Raw genomic sequence first — 21231 nt, forward strand, 5'->3', positions numbered from 1 at the left:
CATCTCACACCCCATACCAAAATAAAGTCAAAATGAGTACATGATTTGGTCATAAAGGATTATATCATAAACAAATTGTTAGAACAAGGGATACTTTACCTATCAGATCTTTGAAGAAGGGAAGAATTTATGACCAAAGAAGAGCTAGAGAGCCTTATGAAGGGCAAAAGTGGATAACTTTCATTACATTAAATTTAAAAGGTTTTGCACAACCAAACTCAATAGAAACAAGATTAAAAGGGAAGTATGAAGCTGGGGGAAAAAATCTTTCCAACCAGTGTTTCTGATAAAGATCTCATTTCTAAAATACAGAAAGAACTGTCAAATTTATAAGACATTCCCCAACTGAAAAATATTTGGTCAAAGGATATGAACAGACAATTTTCAGATGACAAAATTAAAGCCATCTGTAATTATATGAAAAAATGCTGTAAATCATTATTGATTAGAGAAATGCAAAGTAAAACAGTTCTGAGGTACCACCTCATACCTTTCAGATTGGCTAAGATGACAAGAAAAGATAATGACATATGTTGGAGGGAATGCGGGAAAACTGCATTGTTGGTACAATTGTGAAATGATCCAACTATTCTGAAGAACAATTTGGAACTATTCCCAAAAGGCTATAAAAGTGTGCATACCTTTTGACCCAGCGCTATCATTACTGGGTCTGTATTCCAAGGAAATCTTAAAGGAGGGGAAAGAACCAACATATGTTAAAATATTTGTAGCAGCTCTTTTTGTGGTAGCAAAGAATTGGAAAATAACTATGGCTAAACAAGTTGTGGCATATGAAGGTAATGGAATATTATTGTACCATAAAAAATGATAAACAAGCTGATTTTAGAAAAGCCTGGAAAGAATTTCACAAACTGATGCTGATCGAAACAAGCAGAACCAGGAATACATTGTATGCAATAACAGTAAGAGTGTGTGATGATCAACTATGAAAGACTTGGTTCTTCTCAGTGGCTCACTGATCCACAGCCATCCCAATAGACTTTGAACAGAAAGTGCCATCTGCATCCAGAAAAAGGAGACTGAATGTAAATCAACACATGCTCTGTTCACTTCTTTTTTCTGTTTTTTCCCCTCTCTCATGGTTTCTCCCTTTTGCTCTGATTTTTCTCTCCCAACATGATTCAGAAGTATTGTGTATTAAAAACAAATAAATTTACTTTAAAAAAATAAAATAAAATAAATGTCCCCCTCTATGGGAACTTCAAGCTACTTTTAGAGGACATAGTAGATGGACTTTTTAGATCAGGATTTTAATTGAACTTTGTGGCCTCTGAAGTCACTTCCAACTTGGAGATTCAGTGATTTGGATAGGTGGTGGAGAAGGGGCTGCGCATTCAGGCAGAGGGATGAAAAAGGAATGGAGCAGCTTGGTCTCTTCTCTCTTCTCCCGAGGTTGTCTTTCTTACTTTCCCCATCTGAGACTCAGTTGACTCCCATGTGAGCCTTGGGACTATATGATCCTTCCCAGCTAGAAATCCTAGAATCCTAAAGTTTTCCTATGACATGATTCTTTGGCATCTGATTAGACTGGTGCAAACACTGTTCTGGAGGCTCCCGGAGAGAGGCAGTGAGGTAGTCAAAAGAACGTGACTTGCAGTCACTCGGGAATCTTGAGTTCGAATCCTGGCGCTAATACTTACTATTCGCATGACCTAACTTTTCTGGGCTTCAGGTTCTTCAAATGACCCCGGTGATCGGTAAGATCTTTTCTGTCCAGCTCATCTCCTTCTCCTGCTCCCTTCTTCAGCCTCTCCCATCCCGCCCGTAATCCCACTCTTGGCCACCGGAGGGAGCGCGGACACCAGGGATGGACGTTCACCCAAGCAATCTCGCCTCCCTCCATCTGGGAGCCCAGGCAGATGACCCAGCGCGGGCCCGAAACTGGCTCCAGAGTCCCAGGGTGGGGGGAGGTGAATGATTGGTGACGGTTGGTGACGGCGTAGACCCCGGCCTCAACTCCTAGACCAGATCTTAGAAGTTGAGAGTTCTGCCCATGGGATGCGCAGCCCCTGAGCGCTGGAGGAGCAGGGTCCAGCAGGGCTGTCTGGCTCTAGGGGGTGGGGCTGAGCCGCAGTTGGCCGAGTCCTGGTCCCTTGGTTCCGCCTCCTTGTCCTAGGCCCAGCCAGCTGAGTGGGATCCCCGCTGGCCCGGGTACTCTTTTCCCTGACCGAGGGCTGCCATGCTCCGTGGCGTCCGTAGCCTCCTGGGCCGCTGCATCCCGCAGCTCCTGGAGGGGCCGGGGCTGGACTTCGCCGCAGGAACCTGCAGGTATCCTTAGGGTCACTGCAGGGGAGGGGAAACCGCTTCTCCTGGCTCCAGGACGGCCCCAGGTTAAATTTTTTGTCTGCTGAATCCATTCCATTCCCCACCTGTCTGGTTAGTGTATTCTTTCCCACCAAGATCCATCTCCCCTCCCACCTTTGTTCATGCTCATCCTCACATCCCCACCACCACCACCACTCTCCCAGCTGTGCAGACCCATAATTATGTGGACCTTTAGAGAGCAGGGTCTCAGGCCTGAGACCCCTTGGGACTTCACTTAGAAGTATCTGCTCCCCCTCCTTTGGGGCCTTAAAAACGTTACAGGATTTTTAGTTGGAAGGAACTTTGAAAATCATCTATAGGAAAAAAAGATTTTTTTAATTGCACTTTGCAGATACTTCGTATCTTTTTTGGTTTTTTGGTTTTTTACAAATTGAAGGTTTGTGACAATCCATCATTTAGCAAGTCCACCTGCAGGTAGACCATTTTCCCAACAGCATGGGCTCACATTGTGTCTCTGTGTCACATTGGGTAATTCTCACAATTTTTCAAACTTTTTCATTATTATTATATTTGTTATGATGATCTGTGACCAGTGATCTTTGTGGTTACTACTGTAATTGTTTTGGGGCTCCACTAACTGAGCCCATATATGGCAGTGAACTTAATAATTATATCTGTTTTGACTGCTTCAACTACTCTCCCTCTTCTCCTGCCTCCCTATTCCCTAAAACACAACAATATTGAATTTAGAGTCTTAATAACCCTATCCTGGCTTCTTGGATTGACAGACTTCATTGTCTTATTTTAAGAGGTTGCTACAGCCACCCCAGCTTTAAGCAACCACCACCCTGATCAGTCAGCAGCCATCAACATAGAGGAAAAACCTCCAACAAAACAAAACAAAACAAAAACAAAACAACTCGATGAAGGCTTAGATGATAGCATTTTTGGCAATAAATTATTTTAAATTAAGGTATGTATATTTTGGGGGACATAACGCTATTATATACTTAATAGACTACAGTATTCAGTATTGCGTAAACATAACTTTTATTGAAGCTTTTTATTTTCAAAACATATTCAAGGATAATTTTTCACCATCGAGCCTTGTAAAACCTTGTGTTCCAATTTTTCCCTCTTCCCCCCACCTCCTCTCCTAGATGGCAAGTAATGCAATATAAATCCAGTTAAACATGATAATATATATATATATATATATGTACATAAAATCATAACTTTTAAATGCACTAAGAAACCAAAAATTTTGTGATTGACTTTATTGTAATATATGCTTTATTATGGTGGTCTGGAATTGAACTCACAATATCTCCGAGGTATGCTTATGATCCAAACCTTTCATTTACATCTGAAGAAACTGAAGCTCAACCAGAGAAAGGAAGTGACTTATCCAAGATCATTTGAATGGCAAATAGTAGAACTAGGAGGATAGAAATGCTTGACTTAGTGCTCTTTCCTAGTTTCCCTAGTGGGACTCCTTTAGGATAGCTTCTTTCTATGTAACCTTGTCCCCATATCCAAACTTCTCTAGGTCTAATCTCTAATCCTTTCCCCCCTTTTTTATTAATCATTCCCAGTTTCTGACACATCTTCCCTTCAGAATCTGTAGTCACATGATTTGACTCCAAGTTACTCCTCCGTTTATCTATAATAGTCCATTCCTCTTCCCTTGAGTGGGATGGGGGATTGGGATGTTAAAATAAACATTGGGGTGTTCCTCCCAGCATTGACTCTCCTGCCTTATACAATCATAGGTTCTTAGGTCTCAAGCTAAATGGGACCTCAGAGTCCTCCCAAAGGTGTTCATAGACAAACAGATACTAAACATCAGAAGGAAGATGTGAACTCTGGTCTGGTGATGCCATAAGCTGGGCTCCTTCAACTTGTATCATGATGTTTAGGGACTGACTGTCCTAAATATTCTGTTATGTTCTACATATTCCTGATGAGAAGAATGGGTTTCTAGTCCTGAAGCCCAGTGCAATATGGGGGAGTATCTCCCTCTGGGAGGGGGAGGGAACAGAATTCCATTCTACCCATTGTGACAATTCTTATCTCACAAGTCACCATCCCTACCTACCATCTGGGATGAAGCTGTAGGGAGCCTAGCCTAGAAAAGGGAATCCCCATGAGTCATCCTTCCTCACCCCTTCAAAAACATAAGGGGACTTCTAAAAACTAAGGCTTATTGACAAATCTAGAAAGGTGGGTCTGGTTTGAATGGTACTGGCCTGGGAATTCAGTGGGGAAGAAGGGGAACTGATTGTGGAGAGGGAATTTAGTAGTACACTACTAGTATTTCCTAACTTTTATTGGTTGTTCCTTCCCTGAACCCTTCAACATATATTCTTTCACTCTTTGCTCACTGATGGGTACTTTGGTCAGGGGCACACCAGCAAGTGGTCCTATTGCTATGGCCACTGGAGCAAAGGATAATCGACAAAGCCATAACCAGACCCAGCTTCAGGTGCCCAACCGACTGATCCATGAGAAGTCACCTTATTTACTACAACATGCCTACAACCCTGTGGACTGGTGAGAACTCCTGTCACTTCTCCTCATATCCCCACAACTCCTCTCATCCCACTCCCCATACTGGTGAAGAGCTTACTTTGAGCTTCTTCTATCCCTCAGTCCTCAATCCTCCTTCTTCTCTATCTTCCATTCAATGGGCTGGTGAAGGACTCCCCAGCCTTCCCTATCAGCACATATATCCTTCTCCCTCATTGTTTGTTCCATTATTCCCAACCCCACAGAGGGAAAGAGAATCTCCTGTGCCTTGACATTGTCCATCTTTTCTACACTCTACCACAACTCATAATCATTTCCATCCACAATGGATTGTTGAATGATATCTCCTCTGCCTGAGGCCCAAGATTCATTGTCTTTTCTCCAATTTCTCTCTAGGTTCCCATGGGGACAAGAAGCTTTCGACAAAGCCAAGAATGAAAACAAACCAATTTTTCTTTCAGGTAATATCCTTTCCCATCTTTCTTTATAGACCTGATTGGGAAATGTCAACTTGAGCCCTAGAATGGAGGGTGGAGACTATATCAAAATGTCCTTTAGGATAAGTTGACCCAATGAGCCACTGGTCTGAGCCAGCCAGCTGGGAGGACATCAACTTTGTATCTTGTTCAGATTCTCCCACCTGATAGTCTTTGATGGATTCTCTTATTCTATTCATCTAAGCCCTTGCTGATTACCATCCCCTGCCAGCTCTCATTAGTTTCTCCACTTTGGCTCCTCATTGCTTCCATTTATCTTTTCTCACCAATCTTCAATGGGCCTTTACATTGCCTTTAAAACATCGGTAACCATTCTGTTGAGGGCGGTAGCCCCTTGACATTCCTTGTTTGATCTACAACTTCCTTTGGGACTTGGACCTTTGATACAAGATCTGGTCAAACACTATGCTCTCCTACTTCCAGTAGAATGAAAGATGCTTGAAGGTGTAGAGTGTTTCATTTTTGTCTTTGTATCTCTCGCACCTAGCAATCTGTTACATAACAGGTGCTTAATAAACATTGAATTGGATTAAATGAACTCAGTGTGACTAATCCTAACTAACTATTCTCTTTGATCAGTCCTCACTGATCTCCCTATTACAACTATATAGGGGGATCTGGTCAATTCCCTTCTACATAGCCTTTAATGACCACTGCTACACACACACACATATACCCTGTCTGGTTATGGATCTAGTTGGCTACTCAACTTGTCACTGGTGTCATGTGATGGAGGAAGAATCATTTCGGAATAAAGAGATTGGAGAGATACTCAGTGAGGATTTTGTGAGTGTGAAGGTAGATCGAGAAGAGCATCCTGATGTGGACAAAGTGTACATGACCTTTGTGCAGGTGAGAAGGCTAGAGAATGGGTCTCTTGAGAAACCTGGGAGACAGAAGCCAGGTGGGTGCTGAAGGCTGTCTCCTAAATCTCTGTTCATCTACTTCCCCAGGCCACCAGCAGTGGTGGGGGCTGGCCCATGAATGTGTGGCTGACCCCTGATCTCCAACCATTTGTGGGGGGGACATATTTCCCCCCTGAAGATGGACTAACACGTGTTGGTTTCCGAACTGTCCTCCTGAGAATCCGTGATCAGGTAGATGCATGATGTATATATATATAGAGGGGAGGACGGAGGCAGGGAAGAGCTGTGAAGGTAGAATAAAAAGAATGATTGGATGGATTGGGAGGTACATGTAGGAAAGGCAAGAAAGGATGGATGAAATGGCACAAGAAGGATTTTGAGAGGGAGGATAGATAAAAGATTGGAAGTAGAAAAAAGAGGATTGTGGGGAGAGTCTCTTATACACCATATAATCATTCCTTGGATTCCTTCCCAAACAGTGGAAACAAAACAAGGCAATGCTATTAGAAAATAGTCAACGGGTCACAGCCTCCCTGTTGGCCAGGTCTGAAATCACTGTGGGTGACCGAGAGCTACCCCCTACTGCCTCAGCAGTCAGCAAACGGTGTTTTCAGCAGCTAGAAGAGGTCTATGATGAAGAGCACGGCGGTTTTGCAGAGGCCCCTAAATTCCCCACACCTGGTCAGTGGTTCCTGTTCCCTCCCTCTTATATTTAACATCCACCTCCAGTCTGGTGGCCCACTTCTGTACACATCCTATCTCCCACAGGGCCCTCCAACCATAAGGAATCTTGAACTTCTTCCCTCCTCTTCCTGCAGTGATCTTAAGCTTCCTGTTCTCTTATTGGGCCGCTCATCGAATGACCTCTGAGGGTTTTCGGGCCCAGCAAATGGCCATGCACTCACTGAAGATGATGGCGAATGGGGGCATCCGGGACCATGTGGGGCAGGTAAGGAGAAGCCGATTGGGGAGGGGTCAAGGGGTTTGGCCACATTTTGAACTCCAATACCTTTCTTGGGGTTAGGGATTTCACCGCTATTCGACTGACCGTCAGTGGCACATTCCTCACTTTGAGAAGATGCTCTATGACCAGGCCCAGCTGGCGGTAGCCTATACACAGGCCTTCCAGGTAACCCCTGACATCCTATTCCCATGAATATCCAGGTCACTTCTGATCTCTATCATACCCAAAACTTCCACGTGACCTGTACCTTAGTCACCTCATACACCAGATGTTGAGACAAAGTTTCTCTTTTGGATAGCTCAGTGGCCCTTCCCTATTTCCCAAAGCCATCCTGGTCACCCCAAATCTTTAGTCTCTTGAGCCAGTCTCACTAAAGGGGCACTGAAGCCATGATCTTCTACTTTTTACTTTTTACTTTTGTGAATTTTCTCAAAGATATCAACACTTCCCTCTCCCTTCTTTCCCCCCCCCAAACTTCATCTTTCTAGGTCTCTGGAGATGAATTATTTTCCGATGTTGCCAAAGGTATCCTACAGTATGTAAGCCAGAACTTGAGCCATCCAGTAAGTAAACATGTGTTGGGGCAAAGGAAGCTTCTTCTGCCCTGTTCCCAAAGAAATAAGAGTTGTGATGAGACCCCACCCTTCCATCTTTCCATAGTCTGGAGGCTTCTATAGTGCAGAAGATGCAGATTCTGTGCCTGAGGGGGAGATGAAGCCCAAAGAAGGAGCCTATTACTTATGGACTATGAATGAAATCAAAGACTTGCTTCCAGAACCTGTGGAAGGTGCTACCGAGCCACTGAGTCTTGGTCAACTCTTCATGAAGCATTATGGGGTTACTGAGACAGGCAACATCGGAAGCACTCAGGTGAAGGCCCAGGGTGGGATAAAAGATAAATATGGGGCAATTCATGCCCAGTATGGGCACAGCCTAGGGAGCCATAGGGAACATCACAGGTGAGATTATAAATTACATCGGTAAGGTTTGGCCATAACAGAAGACCAGAGTAAGAGCAGACATGAATGAAAGGGCTATGATGAGGTAACCCCTGAAGCTCAGAAGTATATGTGACCATATGGACCAAAGGAGTCCAGAGAAGCATGAGTAAATGGGTTCATGGTTAACAGATGGAAGGACCATTGGGATAAAGTGAAACTTGATCATGGAGGGCATGAATGAAAAGAACATGGAAAGCACAGATGAAGTGGGTAATAAGACTCAGGCAAAAGAATTGTGAAGAATACAGTTAAAAAGGCCATAGATGAAAGAGACTTAAAGTCTTGGGGTAGAAAGTGACTATGGCCATGCTTTCTCTCTAGGTCCCTCAAGGAAATCCCTAATTACCAAGGCACATAAGCCTAGAGTCTAAGTTAACATGAGGGATGATATGGGTTGGAGCAAGAGAGTCCTTTTCTACTGATTCCAAAGACCGAGCTAGGATGGGATGCCCACACTCTCACTCTCAGTTTGGGAACTTCTGTGGGATAGAGGATATAGATTATATATGTGATGGGGAACGAGATAAAGCCCATGGAGAAGGCCAAACTTGTGGGCAGTGGAAAGAATCCAAGAGCCCTAATTGTCAAGATACATTGATAGACCTAGAGCCTTAGTCAAGGTGAGACCATCCCAGATCTGACATGTGTATCTTAGGACCCCCAAGGAGAGCTGCAGGGCCAGAATGTGCTGACAGTGAGGTACTCAATGGACCTTACTGCTGCTCGCTTTGGCCTGGAAGCAGAGACTGTGCGGAAGCTGCTAGATACTGGGCGTGAGAAACTCATACAGATCCGAAAACGTCGATCTCGGCCCCGATTGGACATCAAGATGCTTGCTGCCTGGAATGGTGGGGGAAGGCAACTCTAGTTCCTTCAGATAGGTTGGAGGTGGGAGGGGAAGCAGATTCCCAGAATGCTGGCTACTTGGATTTTTTTTTTATCACTTTACCCCATGCACTAATAACTGAGGGAATGGCTGAATCTCAGTGGCTCCTAGAATGAGATTAGAAATGGATTGATGAGACTGATGAGACTATAAATCATAAACTCATAGAATTTCAGAACTAAAAAGGAACTACAGAAAAAACCTCATAGTTCAAATCCCTTCATTTTGAAGATGGAGAAAAAGAGACCCAAAAAGAGGAAGTATATGAACAATTAAATTCATCCTTTCCACATCACTGGGGATAGGGATGGAGAGGTTCCTTCCCATCTCCCTCACAATCTAGAAAATCTGCATAAAATTTTTTGGCCCTCTATTTCAAGATAAATCTGGATTTTTTTCTTTTATGGGGTTTTTACAGTACCTTATAAAATTTATGTTAAGGATTTGGTTTTGTAGGCTCCTGTGTCATCTGCAACTTTCACAAACTTCCCCAAAATTCCCGTTCAATTTCCTAAAGTAACTCAATATATCAAAACTGCCCTGAACAAAGTCTCAGTGTGGAAGGGATAATTGTAGAAAGTGTGGTAGAATTTAAAAATGTTGAATTTGGACTGTGAGCCCCTCAATTTGATTCCCACCTCTGTTACTTCCCCATATCACTTATGTGTCTTATTTCCTTATTGATAAAATGAAAGCTTTAGATAACTTCAGAGCTTCCTTCCAATTCTAAATGTGTGATCTTTATGATTTCTCTGCCCCCCCCAAAAAAAATTCTCCTTTCCTTCTCATATTTCCTCCTTCCCTTTTTCTCAACAGGAATGATGGTGTCTGGCTATGCAATAGCAGGGGCTGTCCTGGGCAAAGAGGAGCTGATCAACCAGGCAATTGATGGGGCCAAGTTTTTGAAGAGGCACCTGTTTGATGTCAGTAGTGGGAGACTTTTTCGGGGATGCTATGCAACCATTGGGGGAACTGTGGAGCAGAGGTAAGGGTCCAAACAGAAAGAGGCAGTAGCAGGGCTTGGGTTCTCTACAGAATGATGGGTAGGAGCAAAGTTTGGGGTAGAGGGAGAGCTCAGATAGTAACAAGAATGTGGGGAAAATTCTAAGAACTCAAAATGGGTTAAAAGAACTTTTATTTTCATCTCGTCTCTCTGTAGAGGGTTTGGATATATTGGGAAAGAGAAAGGTTAATATCTTTTCCTTTGCCTCAAAGCAAGACAGAATGGCATATACTTCCCCTTTAATGCTCTTCCTAGAGCAGAGGTTTTTAATTTGTGGTCCACAAAAGGAAGAGTCCATGGATAGATTTTGAGGGGTTAATGACCTTGGGTGGGAGAGATTACATCTTTATTTTCATTAATTTCTAAAATTTGACATTTTCTTTCATTATGAATTACATATATATATTCTGAGAAAAATCTATAGGTTTTACCAGACCTTTACGAGTTCATGACACATGTCAAGAACTTCTGCCCTTGAGCATGCTAATCAGCAATTCACTCACATTCTTATTATTTCCTCCCTTCTTTCCCATTCACCTTGACTATCTCTCATATTCTCCTTCATCCCTGTAGTTCCTCACAGTTCTGGGGCTTTCTAGAAGACTATGCCTTTGTGATCCGGGGTTTGTTGGACTTGTATGAAGCTTCTGGGGAATCTGCGTGGCTGGAATGGGCACTGAGGTTGCAGGATATGCAGGATAAGCTCTTCTGGGACACCCAAGGCGGCGGCTATTTCTGCAGCGAGGCTGAACTGGGGGGCAACCTTCCTCTTCGGCTTAAAGATGGTCAGTAATGGGGAAATGTAGGGGAAGAAAAGCAGGAGCGCCCTGGGAAGAGTTCCCCTGGAAAGGCAGTGCCATATAGTAGAAAGAGCTTTGGGGTTGGAGAAATCCAGATTAGGAAAAATCTGGATTGGAATCCTACCTCTGGGTAACGGAGGAGTCACTTAATCCCACCAAACCTCAACCGTAAAAGGGGGATAATTAATAATTCTATCAATGGTTCTTGCCTCTAAGTATTATCCACAGCCTTGTATAAGATGATGTTTGCACAGGGTTTTGAAAACTTCCCAGCCCTTAACTCATACTGGTCATTCCATCTATACGAGATTACAACTACCAGGGACAATGCGTATATGTTTTATATGTATGTATATATGTATGTTATATAAACATACTTATATATGTATACACACATGAATAAGTGGATGTATCCCTGTATGTGTATATATATGGATGTGTATATGTATTATATATATATATATATGTATATATACATATATATGTGTATATATATATGTACTATAAATGGCTATAGATACATAGGCACATAGCTAAATATAGATTATATGTGTGTATAGGCACACACCTAAATATGTATACATGCATGTGTGTATATATCCCTGTAGGTGTATATAGAGATAGGTGTATATATATTGTGCATAAGTATGTATATACACATATACATGCACATATGGGTGCACACAAACACATACATAATTTTTAAAAATTGTTTAGTCATTTGATCATGTCCATTTGGGACCCCGTGAGCCCAACATATCAATATTGCCCATGGGATTTTTTTTGGCAAAGATATTGAGTGGTTAGCCTTTTCCTTTAGTAAATTAAGTCAAACAGAGATTGAGTGACTTGTCTAAGATGACATAGCTAGTAATGTTGAAGGCTGCATTTGAACTCAGGACATCCTGACTAATGTTCTATCCACTGAGTCACCTGGCCTTACACATACACATACACCCCTCCTATATGCATGTATTCATATGTACATACATACATATGTGTATATATATCCAGTAAGAAAGTGGATGTATATGCATATGTATACATACACACACACACACACACACACACACACACACACATATATATATATATATATATAGATAGATAGATAGATAGATATATAAAACACACACACACACACACATACACACAGTCCTAAGTGGGAATATTTTGCTTGTGATTTCATAGCTGGGACTGGATTTCAGTTGAAGGTATACACATTTGAAATAATCAGAATCCCACACTTCACACTCCTGGTTCCTGCTTTTCCCTTCTCAATGCCTTTGCCCCCAGGCTCTATACCAATGGAGCTGCTGGGGAAGGGCCAGTTCCAGGTCTCTTTGCAGGGCTCCATGACAAGCCCTCTCTTCCTCCTTTCCACTCTCCCAGATCAGGATGGCTCAGAGCCCAGTGCTAACTCGGTGTCTGCCCACAACCTACTGCGGATTCATGCTTACACTGGCCGAAGGGATTGGATGGACAAGTGTGTCAAACTGCTGACCGCCTTTTCTGATAGGCTTCGGAGGGTCCCCGTGGCATTGCCGGAGATGGTCCGGGCCCTATGCATCCAACAGCAGACAATAAAGCAGGTAGGATGGGGGTGGGGTGCTGAAAGTAAGGAGATCAGGGGGTCAAGGTCAGAGGATCTAGGGATTCCTTTGAAAGTTTCAGAGTCCAGGAAGCCCAGGAGGGAAGAAGGGGGGAGGGGCACACAAGACATAAGCCTAGAGCCCTGTCATATCTCTGAGACTTTTGTATAAGCTTTTGCCTGAATCAGCACATGAATGCTCATATATTTGCACATGTGTGAATGTCATTTAGATATGTATACTTATGTGCCAGTGTGTATATTTGTTTTTTATATCTGTATCTGTGAATATCTGCAAATATGTGCCTTTGTGTTTACCTGTATGTCTGTAGCTGTGCCTGTTGCCCCCATTTGTTTGTGAGTTTAGGATATGGAAATGTCTGTGTTATCTATGTGTGTGCTCATAACCATGGCTGTGACAGCCAGCAGCATTTTGGCTCTGCCCTAATTACCAAGGATTGCATTAGTTTATAATCAAAGCAGCTGGTCCAGACTGTCCCTATTCTTGGCTTTCCTCCTCTTGCTTTAAGGGACTTGGGAATCCTCTCTTGAGACCTGACCCTCTGGGGGAAGGGGAGGGGAAGAGAACCACAGCCAGAGAACAGGGGAGTAGCAGCATAAGAATTTCAAATAGGCTCTTGGGCCTTCAGGTTCACCAGGTAATTCTTCACATACCCTCAATAGATTGTCATCTGCGGGAGCCCCCAGGGTCAAGACACCAAGGCTTTGATCGACTGTGTCCATTCAATCTATGTCCCCAACAAAGTAAGCTTGATAACCTCCTTTCAACCCTATTTTTCATAAAATACCACTGTTCTAGCTATAGGAAATATCATTTTGTAGTCCCGTCAAATTTTTTTTTGGGGGGGAGGGCATGAGAACTACAATTTCTCCTCTGTTGGGAACACATCATGAAGAAACTCCATTTATCTCTGTAGTTCTGCAGCTGTTATGAATCCAGTTCTCTCCCAAGTCCAAGGTCAGCGCTCCCATCCACTAGATTTCATGCTTCTCTCCATCAAACCTAGTAGGCGAGAAGTAAGAAGTAAACCTGACATTGCTAGTGAATGAATGAGTCATTGCTAATTGATCTCCAGTGAATCCCTGCCCCTTTTTAGGTCTCAGTTTGTTCATTTTCCCTTTGAGACTAGGTCATCTCCAAGATCCTTGTCCATCAATCCCTCATAAAATTATGATGGGGTGAGATGGAGAAAGAAGCTGAAGCATGGACTAGCTAGGACCCACTTACCCTAAGAAGCATCTCCTGTTCTTTCTGAACGCTATCTCTGCTTACATTAGGTCCCTCTAACTCACTCCAGAACTTCCCCCCCATCCTCTGCTTTTCCTCTATCCCAGGTACTTATCCTCTATGATGGAGAGCCTTCCAGCTTCCTTGCCCGGCAGTTGCCATTCCTGGTCAGGCTTCAAAAGGTAGAGAGCCAGGCCACAGCTTACGTATGTGAAAATCAGGCTTATTCCTTGCCTGTCACAGAACCTGCTGAACTCCGAAAACTATTGCTCCTGTGACTGACTGATCCTTGATCGTGGGCCCCTGGGGCTCTAGGAGGAGTCTTTGAGCATCCAGTCTATAGATGAACCCAGAAGGAGGGGGTAGTCAAAAGTGGGGCACTGACTCAACAGGAGCCCTGCATCATCTATTAACCCATGGTAACCTCACAGGGTCATGGGCAATTCTCCCTCCTGATCCCCCCCTATCCTGTTGACCCTCCGGTGACCCCATTAACTCTATGGAATAAACCCCTGGGCCCAAACACTTTTCTGCAGTGACCTTGAAAGCAACTTGGGGAACTTCTCTTGTGGGAAGAGGAGGGAGGGGGTAGTTTAAAATCCTGTCCCTGCCTCCCCACCTCAAGAGTTTGGGGAGATTCCAAGTCCACCTATCTAAGTTTACACTCCAATACTCATCTATTTACCCTACTGCTTTCTTTTCCTCTTAGGACCCGCCTCCTTTAGTTATCCATACATCCATTCATCCAGTCACAGAACATCAAGGTTGAAAGGGATCCCAGAGGCCATAGGATTTAGAAGTAGGCAGGGTCTAGCCCACTCAAGCCTTCCAGTGATATGGAATTCCCTAAGCTCCTGAGATAGTGCATTCTACTTTGTGATTCCTCTTATTACTAGGAAGTTTATCAAGCAGAGATCTGTGCCCTCCAACAACTTCTACACTGTGTTCTTAGTTCTGACCTAAGGCCAAGTAGAAAAAGATCAGAGTTGCTTCTTTCCTTTCTACAAGTTGGGGGAAAGAAAGGCTGGGTGGACAAAACCAAGTGCATTCCAGGGAGGATGAGAAAATCAGTACAGACAGGATGAAGATTGAAATGAGGTCTGACAACTCTAAAAGGATGACACAGCTTTGATACTATGGTACAATGCATGGAACACACACTGGAAGACATGTGTTTAAATCTTCATCACTTACCTGCATGTTCTCAGAGAAGTCCCTTAACCTTTCAACTACTTTTCTCTCATTTGTAAAACAGAGATTGGACTAAATAGCCTCCCTTTCAGCTTCAAAGCTGCAATCCTCTGACCGAGAAGTCCAGAAAGGGAGGGGTTAATGGAAAATATTTCTCCCTTTCAATCTTCCTCCTACCACTATCATCGCCACCACCAAGGCTGGTAGAATCTCAGGCTGGGAAGGAAGAAGAAAAGACAGACTTGTTCTGTTTCAATTTCATATTAGAGCAGACTAGGGATAGAGAAAGATCCTTGAATGGGAATGATCTTAATCATCTCCCCATTCGAGCAGAGTTTCTCTCCTTTTCATCCTTGGATTACTCTCTCATGAGTGGAGTCTTGGCTTTGAAGTGAGGGTGGTTAGAGGGTGGGAGAGGGGAAAAGACCACCTGGCATAGAATGAGAGGAAAGGGAAAGGACAAAGGGATGTATAGCTCTGGGGAACTCCATCTGTTATCCTTTCAGCAAATCCTTTCCCTCCTCCTTCCTTCATTCTGTACTTTGGAGACTCAAGAAGGTAGAATTTCCAACATATTCTCCTCTTTCTGACCCAAGGCTTTAATAACCATTGTCTTAGGAACTGGAGTGGGGAGAGGCAAAGGGCCCTGAGTGTAGACAAGGGATGTTTGGCTTTTATTCAAGAAAAGGGCCTATAAGCCTTCAGTGAGGGGTTTAAGAAGGTAATCTGTGTGTAACCTCCCATTTCTTTGTAGTTGGATGAATTGGGGAGAGGGGAAGAATAAGATCCCTATAGAACCCTTTATTTTTAAAAACTGAATGACAACCTCATTTGCATATGGCTTGGTGCATTATGGGAAGTGTCCAAATCCTTTCAAGCCGCTGGAAAGAAGGAATCTTAATGAGCTCAGCAACCAACTTGCTTCTTTCCCCAAAGCTTTTCTTCTACCCTGACATGGCCAACAGGATATAGAGCTTATCTAATTTGTCTTCACCTAGCTCAGCTCCATCTTTTCATTCTCAAACTCCATTCTGATCTGATCTAATATTTCATATTTAAGAAGACCTCTTCTGGTGTCTAGTCTCCTGCTTCAGTGTGAGTCCATAATTCTTGTAGTTTGTTGTCCATCTTTCTAGTAGTGAGCAGGTCTGGTCTTTCTTTGATGCCCCTTCCTCACTCAGTCTCCAGTTACTTTTCACTGGGCTCCACATCATGATGAAAAACAGAGTTCTACAAATTATAAGACTTGGGTTCAAATCCCAGTGTGACCTTGGAGGTCACTTTACTGTTCTGGGCATCCCTCATTTTTCTTTTAAAACGAAGGGGTTGAGCTAGGTGATGACTATTAAGTCCCCCAATCCCAGGTATTCCACTAAAACCCTTCCTGGGAATTAGGAATAAGTAATAAATGACCCATAGGGAGAAAAGAGAGAAACCAGGAAACAGTATCCATGTGGCCCAGTAGGAAAAACATTTACTTTGAAGTCTAAGACCTGGTTTTGAATGGCAGCCACATTTTTTGCTGAGTATCACATAAGCTCTCTAGATTACATATGTAAAGTGAGAAGCTTTGGCCAAATTATCTCTAGAATATTACCAAGTTTTGTGATTCTTATGATTTCTGAACATGATGTAACTTATTCCCTCCCATTCTTCCCTTTCTCCTCTTCCCTTTTTTCTCTCCTTTTCAATCTTCTCTGCTCCTCTCCCTTTCCCCATCAGACAAGAAAAAGGAGAATCACATAGATTGGACATAGAAAGATCCTCAGAGATCAAGTATTCCCTGTAAACAGTACAGGATTGATAGCCAGAGGGGACAGGAATTAGGGAGCTAAGTGCATAATACCAGGGATCTCCAGATGGGACGTAGTAGGAGGGAGTTTTGGAGGAGAAGGCAGTTAAGTAGCTGGTTGGGGGCAGCTGTAGCTTAGATTCTCTATTGCTTGATTTATGATCAGCCTCTCCCATTTATCTGATTGCCCCATCAAACCTCTTTTCAATTCACTTTGAACTTCAGAGGCCCTCTGTTGTCAGGAAAAAGGGAGATGGCACAAATAGGGAGTGGGAACTGATAAGAGGAGAGCTAGCTAAGTTAAAAGGAGAAATAGATATCTTAAGCGACCAACTAAGAAAGCAAAAAGAAGGCAGGGCTATCCCTGGAGAGAATATAGGTGAAGATAACACAGTTCCTGGAGTTGGGGGTATGTCATTGTTCTGCCTGGACATCTGGGCCCATGGTGCTGACCACTGAGCCCATCTGGAGGGGATTAGGGTTCTGGCCAACATGGTCAGCTATTCCCTTTCTGGCCAGAGCCTATTCCATGTTGCCAGGAAATGCAGAAGGATAACTGAAAGGAGGTCTCCAGCAGGGAAATGGGCATAGACAACACAAGCAGGGAAAGTATATATCTAGTGTATGTCTCACACACCTGCCATATGGAGTTCTGTTTGGCACTACTCTAGTGAATGCCCTCTGAGTCCCCCAGGATACAGACCGTGGGGACAAGTGGAATTTTGGGAGAAGTTCTTCTAAAGCCTCAGAAAAAAGAGACACAATTTGGCACCCTTCACCACCTGCTTTTAAATGTCTTTCCTTTTCATTGTGTTCTCTTCCTTAGCACAAACTGTGCTCATATGAAATGTTATCAACTTTGCACTTGCTATAGTATTTCTACAAGATTACAACAGGAAGAGATAATAAAGGATATTCAAGATGTAGGGGACAATTTAAGCAAAGACAGGAAACAAAGGAGAAAGTATAGCATTGCATGGGGTATGGAGACTGGACATGGCTGGAACATCGTGTAGTAAAGGACATATGGAGGAAGTAAGTCTGGAAAAGTAAGTTGAAGCCAGTCTGTGGAGGCCAAAGAATCTGAAATTTATTCAGTAGACAATGGAAAGCTATTGAAGAGTTTTGAGTAAGGCCATGATGTGATCAGAGGCATTTGAAAAATTAATCTGATTGTGCTGTATAAGATGGGTTACAGAAGAGGAGACAAGTATTGCTCATGAATCTTTAGCATGTCAATTCAGGTTTCAAATAGATTTGAGCACAAATCAGTTCCATCAACTCAAAAGCTTTGGGGAAACTGCGTACTCCAACTCTGCTTTCACCTTCCATTTCATGAAGCCCACCAGCCCCTAAAATACTTTTTTTGAAGAGTTGGAGCTGAATCTACAGAGAAATTTAAAGTCTTGAGACTTGTCATTTACTGGAGTATGAATGGTCAAGTGTCAGGAGATAATGTCCTAAATGATCAATAACAGATATTGAACAGGTATTTCAGAGGACGTTCCATGGAGCAAGGGAGAAGAGGGACAACACGCTTCCACACATTGAAGGCTGGGGAAGCAAGATACATGTCCAGATAGTACCAACTGGAGTTCACTAACCAAGCTTTTCCCTTCCAGTTTTGTTTTAAGATTAGCGGTGAACTATGCAGCAAGGACTCATGATAATGATGGGAAAGAAGAGGGTGAATTGTGACTAGAAATTTCCAGAAAATTCTACCCCTCTGGAGCTCTTTAAAAGCAGGTAAAGATTCCTGTCAGATTTCCATGAGAGGTTGGAAAATCTCCATGAGCAAATCGGAGCCTTTCTAGGGGTCAGTTTCCTCATTTGTAAAAGGAGGGATTAACATAAATCTTGGAGCTTCCAGCTCTATTTATGAATCTTAAGAGTCTAGGACTTAGCCCCTTTTTGTTAAATTAGGGGTTGCACTTGATGGTCTTAGTCATCCTATCTCTTTCTGCCTCAGCCGGGCACAGGGCTTGGCACCTAGGGACTGGTTGGTAAGGTTGGTAAATCGGAGAAGGGGAGTAGGTCAATAGAATGATTTAGGGGGGGAGAATACTAGCCAAGTGTTCTCCAGGCCAAGGCGCTTTTCATTGACTAGGTCACGTCTGTACCCGATCTCCCCATTTCTCCTCCTCATGGTGTCCCCCACCCCACCCGGTCCCCCAGAGACAGGCCTACCTACCCAGGGAGCTGCTGAGAATCGGGGCGCAGGGCGGAAGCGGCGACCGATGCAGGAGGGAAGGAGGGAGGCAGAGACCGAAAAGGGGAGGGAGGGAAGGAGGAAGGGAGGGAAGGAGGAAGGGAGGGAGGAAGCTAGCGGCCGAAGTTACCCTCCCCCGGGCGCTGCTGCTCTAAAAGGAAAGGTGTCAGCTTCGTCTCCTAAATCAGAAATAATCATCCCCATAAAAGATGACATCCTCCGCCCACCCCCAGCGCCAGGTTGAGTTTAAGACACCCGGGCCCTCTGAAAGCTAAGCAGCTGCTCTCTCTCAGCCTGGGAGAGAGGGAGAGACTGGGGATCTGCTCATTAGCATTAAGTTTAAATGAGTCCGTCCTCGTTTGCATACTTCGGTAGAGCCAGATTTCTGCGGAAGGGCAACTGGGGAGCCGACAGCGCAGACGCCCTGTCCTCCGCTCAGCACCCTGCCCCCCCAACCCCACCCCTTGCGGGAGCTGAAACCTCTCCCCGGACACGACCCCGAGCGCTGGATGCCAGAGTCGGTTTTCTGTCCCGGTGTCGCAGCTACAGACAGACATACAGGAGAATCCCTGGGGACGCCTGAGGTCATGCGCTCCCTCCCTCGGCCTCCCGATGTTGCCTTTCTCCTAGGCATGGCTAGGGAGGAAGAGGTACCTCTCTGGTACCTTGCTCTTCCCCCTTGATGTTCACAAAGTGCTTCTCAGTGTCTAACCCTCAATTCCCAACATGCTGCAATCGTAACACATTTCCCTCCGTAATCTCGATATCTTTCTGCGGGAGGAGGCTGGAATCGAATGAGTTGTGGGGGGAGCAACTCGGTAAAGAGGCTGGGGGAAGAATAGGATATGAACGACAAACAAGGGGGCTTTTACTCGCCCCGCCCCCTGTCCAGGGTGCTGGTAGTAGGGTACGGCTAAACGCGGTGTAGGGTTAGAGGAGGAAAAGGAGACCTCGTCGGAGCGGTGGCCGAGTTGGAGCCGCCGGCATTTGGACTCCTGCTCGGGCAGGCTAGGCTCCATTTTGTTACTCCCAATTCTATTTCTTTCTGGCTTTTCGTGAAGGAACCAAGAACTGTCCAATCTTGGCACACTCCCAAGACTCCCCTTTCCACATTTCCTCCTCTCGTTTTGTCCCCACTCTAAACTGAGGCACGGTGATCGTCTTGAGAGGGCAGGGGGAGTGGAAGGATACTTTACTTCCAGAAGCTGGCCTTGACTCCAGATCTCTAGTTTTCTCCCAGAACATTGACACATGTTCACCAATAACAAGCGCCCTGAAATCCCCTGCCTCGAATCGCATTCCATCATCTTACTTTCCAGGGGCCCAAGAAGGCCTCCGTCTTATCTCCTGGGTGCTGAAGTCCTTCAAACCAGTTCAGGGTTAGTTCCCCACTCTAGATAAAACAAAACAAAACAAAACAAAAAACAAAAAAAAAAAAAAAAAAACGCTCCCTTTGTAACGTAAGGTCCCTCACCGACCGAGACCCATCCTGTCACGGCCAGCGCAGTTGTCCTAAGGGAGTACTGTGGCGGTACGAACGGCTCAGAAGCGGCTTCTGCCTATATATTTTAAAAGACGGTATTAGAGGAGGGGACACAAGGTCATGGTCAGGAGCAAATATAGAAAGGCTGGCTGGAGATTTCCCCAGGAGGACAGAGAAGGTAACACCCACCTCCCGGGTCCCGGCCAGGCTGTTTTTCCTTTCTCTAGCCCACCGCACCACCCCAAACCGCACGCCCCAATTCAACACAAGCCCCGCCCTCAAGCCTCAGGACTGCCTAAACCCTTTGGTCAATAAAGGCCCCACCCCCAGGCCTTGCTCCTGTATTAGGCTCCACCTAACCGTCTTCCCTCTCCATCCTCTAGCTCGGTGTAACCAGGTCTTGGGGTTGGCACTTTAAAAAACAAAGTCCAGGTTTTCTTGTCGGGCCCTCCTGGGCCGCCCCTTCGGAAACCCCGAGCTCCGCCCTCTACTCTCACCTCCGGGTCCCCTGGACTGACTAAACCCTCAGTCTCCCTCTCTCATTTCTTAGGCTGCAGTTCTTTCCCTAGCCCTAGTTCAATTTGGGGGGGTCGGGAAGCCATGGACATAGAGCCACAAAAGGTCTTAAGGGTCCAAGAGCAAAGGAACAGGGAGACCCAGGGGCAAGCCCCCTAAATTCCTTAGAGGCTCCCTACAAGGGAGTCCTCAAGACCCCAGGAGCCAATAGGAAAAGGGGTTCGACCACTGTGGCACCATGATTGGCTTTTCACATTCCAGAGGGGCTGGGGGGGGGGAGGGGGAGAGAAAGGGCGGCCCCAGGCGTCCGGGCTGGAACCGGATTCCAGCTGTGGTTCTTTCCCACCACCACCACCCCCTTCCCCGCC

At 44.7% G+C, this 21231-nt stretch overlaps 1 protein-coding gene across 3 annotated transcripts; it reads left to right on the forward strand.

Annotated features, from left to right (window-relative positions):
• Positions 1–1910: 1910 nt before the first annotated feature.
• Positions 1911–14195, forward strand: SPATA20 (spermatogenesis associated 20). Of its 3 annotated transcripts, XM_074261753.1 has the most exons (17): positions 1995–2289; positions 3098–3259; positions 4690–4839; positions 5212–5276; positions 6010–6164; positions 6266–6409; positions 6658–6859; positions 6997–7127; positions 7203–7307; positions 7631–7705; positions 7803–8012; positions 8799–8991; positions 9846–10014; positions 10606–10817; positions 12225–12424; positions 13108–13188; positions 13780–14195. In XM_074261753.1, exons 2-17 carry the CDS (start codon positions 3222–3224, stop codon positions 13948–13950), a joined length of 2301 nt encoding a protein of 766 aa, XP_074117854.1. In that variant the 5' UTR covers positions 1995–2289; positions 3098–3221; the 3' UTR covers positions 13951–14195. The 3 variants fall into 3 exon arrangements, with proteins under 3 accessions (XP_074117853.1, XP_074117854.1, XP_074117855.1); XM_074261752.1 differs by lacking the exon at positions 3098–3259 and having other exon boundaries at positions 1911–2289; XM_074261754.1 differs by lacking the exons at positions 1995–2289; positions 3098–3259 and adding an exon at positions 4343–4509.
• Positions 14196–21231: the final 7036 nt, after the last annotated feature.

This window comes from Sminthopsis crassicaudata, chromosome 4 (assembly GCF_048593235.1).
Source record: "Sminthopsis crassicaudata isolate SCR6 chromosome 4, ASM4859323v1, whole genome shotgun sequence".
NCBI lineage: Eukaryota > Metazoa > Chordata > Mammalia > Dasyuromorphia > Dasyuridae > Sminthopsis > Sminthopsis crassicaudata.

Bases quoted from the DNA above. Each gene is read 5' to 3' on its own strand.
- SPATA20 (XM_074261752.1), top strand. From the start codon at position 2,201: ATGCTCCGTGGCGTCCGTAGCCTCCTGGGCCGCTGCATCCCGCAGCTC. The intron at 2,290-4,689 runs GTATCCTTAGGG...TACTTTGGTCAG, and splicing joins TTCGCCGCAGGAACCTGCAG to GGGCACACCAGCAAGTGGTC. The intron at 8,992-9,845 runs GTGGGGGAAGGC...TTTTCTCAACAG, and splicing joins GATGCTTGCTGCCTGGAATG to GAATGATGGTGTCTGGCTAT.